This window comes from Bactrocera dorsalis, chromosome 2 (genome assembly GCF_023373825.1).
Source record: "Bactrocera dorsalis isolate Fly_Bdor chromosome 2, ASM2337382v1, whole genome shotgun sequence".
NCBI classification, from domain to species: Eukaryota; Metazoa; Arthropoda; class Insecta; order Diptera; family Tephritidae; genus Bactrocera; species Bactrocera dorsalis.
In genome coordinates this window covers 23,926,889-23,931,364 of record NC_064304.1, presented here as the reverse complement: position 1 = coordinate 23,931,364, position 4,476 = coordinate 23,926,889, and the positions used below count along the sequence as shown (strand labels likewise).

Here is a 4,476-nt window from a genome sequence, read left to right as displayed (position 1 = left end):
CTCTCGCGAGTCCGTTTCAATGATTTTGGTGGATATTTTGGGTATAAAACGCGTTCTTAACGGGCGGATCAACCGTTAAAGCTGAATTTTTTTCAAAAAGATTACCGTAAACAGTTCTCTTTGGCCATGCTTGATTGTGCGAGTTCCGATCACATATTATATTTATGGAGAGCATTCTAACTGCCGATGAGACATAGGTTTACGAGTTTGACATGCAAACAACTCAACAACCATCGGATTGGAATCCGTTTTCAGTCGCTCAAAGAGATGAAACGAAACTCGTTGAAGGAGCTTAAGACCATCCCAAAAAGTGCTTATGAAAAATGTTTCGAGGACTGAAAAAATCGTTGGCATTTTCTTTGACAAAATATCTTCCAGTAATTTGGTATAGAAGGCAATATTTTCCAGGTCGGAATCTTAAAATAAATAGCTGAAATTCAAACTGACCGATCAAAATCAAGACAAAGACATTTTTTCCTTTTTAGTCACCGCAAGATGATGGATGTGTATATCAAACACCGGGGCTAGAAAGAACTGGCAAAATGTTTTTCGTTGGATGCGAATCATTGTCCGGCTACTTTCTCAGATTTAGTATACAAAATATATATCATTGATAAAAGCTGCAGTGTTAGTATTTTTCTCTATCGGAGAGCTTAATTTTTGGCACCAATGAACGATCAATGTCTGGACAGACTTTCAGCACCCTCACTATAAGCACTGAATACAATTTTAGGAAAATCTTTCAAGTGTCAAATTCAATATAAATAAGTGGTTAAGTCCATAGCCAGACTATGACACACTTTACCAAAAACTTTATTAAGAAGTTTAGTTAAGATTCCATCCTTCTTTCGCTCATTAGATAAAAAAAAACCTGAAATTTTCTAACTTTGTTTTACATTTATTTTATATTTTTACATATCATGGCATCGTTAACATCTGCTCTTTTACATAGGTACATATGTATGCGCATAAATATGTTATGAGTAGGATCGTCGTAAGTCCTCGGCTATCAATCCAGAAACGATGAAGTAAATAGTGTTCTGGATTGTCTTCGACGCGCCACTTCCCGTTCACCGTATTTGTTTGGCAAATTCTCCCGCAGACATGACAATATTATGTCAAATTTATAGAAATGTGAAGGCCAATGACACGTGCACGGCGGCGCGCAGTTTCGACAACGTTCTTTCGTAACAGTAGGGTCTGCCTTACGAACCGGTGCGAGTAACGAGAATACCGTCGGCGCTTGCAAATGCCGATCCTCAGTCCAAAAGCAGGAACACGGTGGCATACAATAACAAGGATTCGCCGGCAGAATTTGTTCCGATTGCGCTGGTTTTTCCGGCAAGCATTTGTAGAGACGATAACGCTTGACGCCACCAAAGAGTTCGGTATGTTCGCGCTTGCGTGCCAGCCAACGTTCAAGCAGATCCCAGTGCGAATAATTTGGACTATTCTCGCGCAGCAATTGCATGCGACGCCAGAGATCCGAACGGCGTACATCCTGATATTTGCGTCCACTTTTCGTCTCAAATAATTTATACAATTCGTAATAGTACTCGGGCGGTAGCGAAATGCTGCGTATATACTTGGTCATTTCGTAGAAGAAGAGTCCCCGTATACCGTAAGCGATATGCTTAATATCTGCGAAATTTTTAATATTCATGGCGCTCAACGCTTGAGCATCGAGTAACAATAGTTTCTGACCGGTTATAAGATTGACATGAAATGTGTTCTGCAAACGAAGCGGTAGCAAAAACGATACAAAAATTACGATGAAACAATTTCGGGCTTACCATATACTGAGGGTAACCATATTGGCGTATCCATTTGCAGACCTCCAACGTCGTCCACTTATACACCGACGGCAAGGGCAATGCATCTATGAGCTTTATGCAGAGATTGAGAAGACTGTCGGGCGAAACTTTGAAGACTATCGGCAACGCGTTCTTATCAAACCCCTTTTCGATACGCAAAAACTCACTCGACCTGAATTTGTAGATCCTTAGTGGATTGTTCTGGTTGTGTCCACTGTGTTGTTCCTTAACGAATTTTTCGTCCGCACGCGCAAAGATCTCACGCATCCCGTAAAGCTTTTACTTTGCCAAGTAAAAATTGCAATAAAAAATGTGTGTGTAAATCTTAATATAAATAATAAAAGTAACAAGTTTTATATTATGACTTTTGACTTTCAAATTTGAAAGTTCTGCTGTCAATTACAAACTTACACCTTATACAGTGTTGGAAGTTTTTGTTTCAAGCTTTAGTTTGGGGGAGGATGGTATTTTCAGTGTTTTATTTTAGTTGAGGGTACGTTTCGAACCGTTCGTCCAACAAATCTCCTTATACATTCTGCTAGATAACTAGAAATAAATGTACTCATTCTAAGACGAATATAATTAATACTACCAAAGGCCTCTCAGAGACCTCGACTTTCTAAATAGGCTTACCTCCTACGAGCTTAGAAGGATGATATGGGTATTTACTGATTTTCTGAAGCCAACTTAGACTCTGAAAGATGTTCCTAACTACAGTTTGCAGATATGATGCCTTCCTAAATAGGCTAATCTCCTAAGATCTTGCAAGGACGTATTTACTGATTTTCTGACGCCGTCTTTGCCTCTGAAAGCTGTTCATAAATATAGTTTGCCCATTTGAGATATCTCAATAAAATTTTGTAAACCGGAAGAGAATAATTCGTCCACTCTTTCTTGGAGGAATATATACGCATCACCTCGGTTTTTTGTTTAGTGACAAGTTGCATTTTAAAAAGTTAAAGAAATTACACTGACAAAACGAGTTTGGACATTTATTTCATCATAATTTCTTTGTTATTACAAGTCCCACTTAAAGCGTGAGCAAACGCACCGAAGTGGTGTTACTACTATAACTTGCAAAACTCGCCCTATAAGCATTCGAACCATAAGTTGATCTTGTTCTGACATCGGCACCATATTTAACCGGGAAGTTTCTCTTCAAGCATTGCAGCAGATCGTTGGATTTGAAATACCTGCTCGGCCAGTGACATGTGCAGGGCGGCAGACAGGTCTTGCAAGTGCTCATACGATTATCAATCGCTGAAACACGATGCGCACGCAGTACCGTTAACACTGTCGGTTTCTTGTAACTAATTTCTGCCCATTCACACGTGCAAATCGAGTCACACTTGCAAAAATTAATTACAGATAATGCCGAGTCCGCGGTTTCTTGACAAGGCACTGCACAGCGATAAAGATTTCGACGACGTACACCGCCTATTAGCTCTACAGTAGCCGGTTTGAGCTGCAGCCAGCGTTCGAGTAAGTCCCAGTGCGTTGCAGGCTGATCATTTTTGCGCAACATTTGCAGTTGACGCCAGAGATCAGTACGTCGCGTGTTGTCGTAACGGTAACCGGTTTTGACCTTGAATAATTTGTACATTTCATAGTAGTATTGTGGCGGTAGCGAGATGCTGCGCAGAAACTTTGTCATCTCGAACCAGAATAGCTCTCGAATGCCAGCGGCAATGTGTTGAATGTGACTGAAGATTTTTATATTTATCGCCACCAGCGCTTGCGCGTCCAGTAGCAAGAGCTTACGTCCCGTTATTAGATTTACACGTAATGTGTTCTAAAAGTAGAGTTCACATGATTTTTGTGCACAATTTTTTTTTGAATATTTACCACACCTGATATTCTGGATAACCATATTCCCGCATCCACTTACAGCAATCCGCATTCGTCCAGTCGTAAATTTTCGGCAGTGGCAACGCGTCCACTACCTTCGAGGCCAAATTGAGCAGCGTATCGGGCGTGACTTTAAACTCGATCGGCAGTTCGTGTACTCGGAATTCCGCTGGTTTCATGCAAACGGTATAAGGTTTGAATTGATATGTTTGCAGCTCTGAGTGGGATTCCTTCTTTTTCGGTTTTCTTCTAACAAACTTCTCATCCGATAGATGAAAATAGCCGCGCTTATGCAAGGAACTGCTTTGCCTCATGGTCGAAGCTCAAGTTCAATTTTCTTGCTGAATAAATTTTTATAAAAATTATTATTATAAAATTTTCCAACGTTGACTTGTAATCACATGAGATTTGTTGATCAATACAAATTATATGCAATTGCTTATATTTTTGTGAAAATAAGTTGTATTTAAAAAAAAATATAAAAAAGTCTGTAAAATTTGATAGAAAACTCGTTCGTATTTGCTTACGTTTGCTATCTGCGTGCTGAAATAAAAAAATAAATAACATAATGGCTGATTTGTGGAATAACGGAATTGAAAACGTTTCGAATATTACTGGGTGATCCATAAGCAATGATTTCTAAAATGGTTTTATGATTGTATTTGGTACGCTATTAAACGATATCTATAGACGGCGCTGACGACTGGAGGTTAAAACTGTATAAAGTATTTTCGTAAGCTCTTCTAAGAATGATAATTGATTATTTTAGGTTATATGACGGTCTGGTCTTATTTTTTCTGATGACGGGGCTTTA

At 39.3% G+C, this 4,476-nt stretch overlaps 2 protein-coding genes across 3 annotated transcripts; both read right to left on the bottom strand.

Moving 5' to 3' along the window:
* Positions 1-883: 883 nt before the first annotated feature.
* LOC105231018 (uncharacterized) lies at positions 884-2,178 on the bottom strand. Its single transcript, XM_011212097.4, has 2 exons — positions 1,794-2,178; positions 884-1,732 (listed from the first exon to the last, which is right to left on the bottom strand). Exons 1-2 carry the CDS (start codon positions 2,079-2,081, stop codon positions 1,010-1,012), a joined length of 1,011 nt encoding a protein of 336 aa, XP_011210399.2. The 5' UTR covers positions 2,082-2,178; the 3' UTR covers positions 884-1,009.
* A 610-nt stretch (positions 2,179-2,788) lies between these two features.
* Positions 2,789-4,237, bottom strand: LOC105231017 (uncharacterized). 2 transcript variants are annotated; one of them, XM_011212096.4, is made up of 3 exons: positions 4,190-4,237; positions 3,665-4,003; positions 2,789-3,606 (listed from the first exon to the last, which is right to left on the bottom strand). In XM_011212096.4, the coding sequence occupies exons 2-3, from the start codon at positions 3,974-3,976 to the stop codon at positions 2,845-2,847; spliced, it is 1,074 nt and encodes a 357-aa protein (XP_011210398.2). In that variant the 5' UTR covers positions 3,977-4,003; positions 4,190-4,237; the 3' UTR covers positions 2,789-2,844. The 2 variants fall into 2 exon arrangements, with proteins under 2 accessions (XP_011210398.2, XP_049306501.1); XM_049450544.1 differs by lacking the exon at positions 4,190-4,237 and having other exon boundaries at positions 3,665-4,180.
* Between the last annotated feature and the right edge of the window lie 239 nt (positions 4,238-4,476).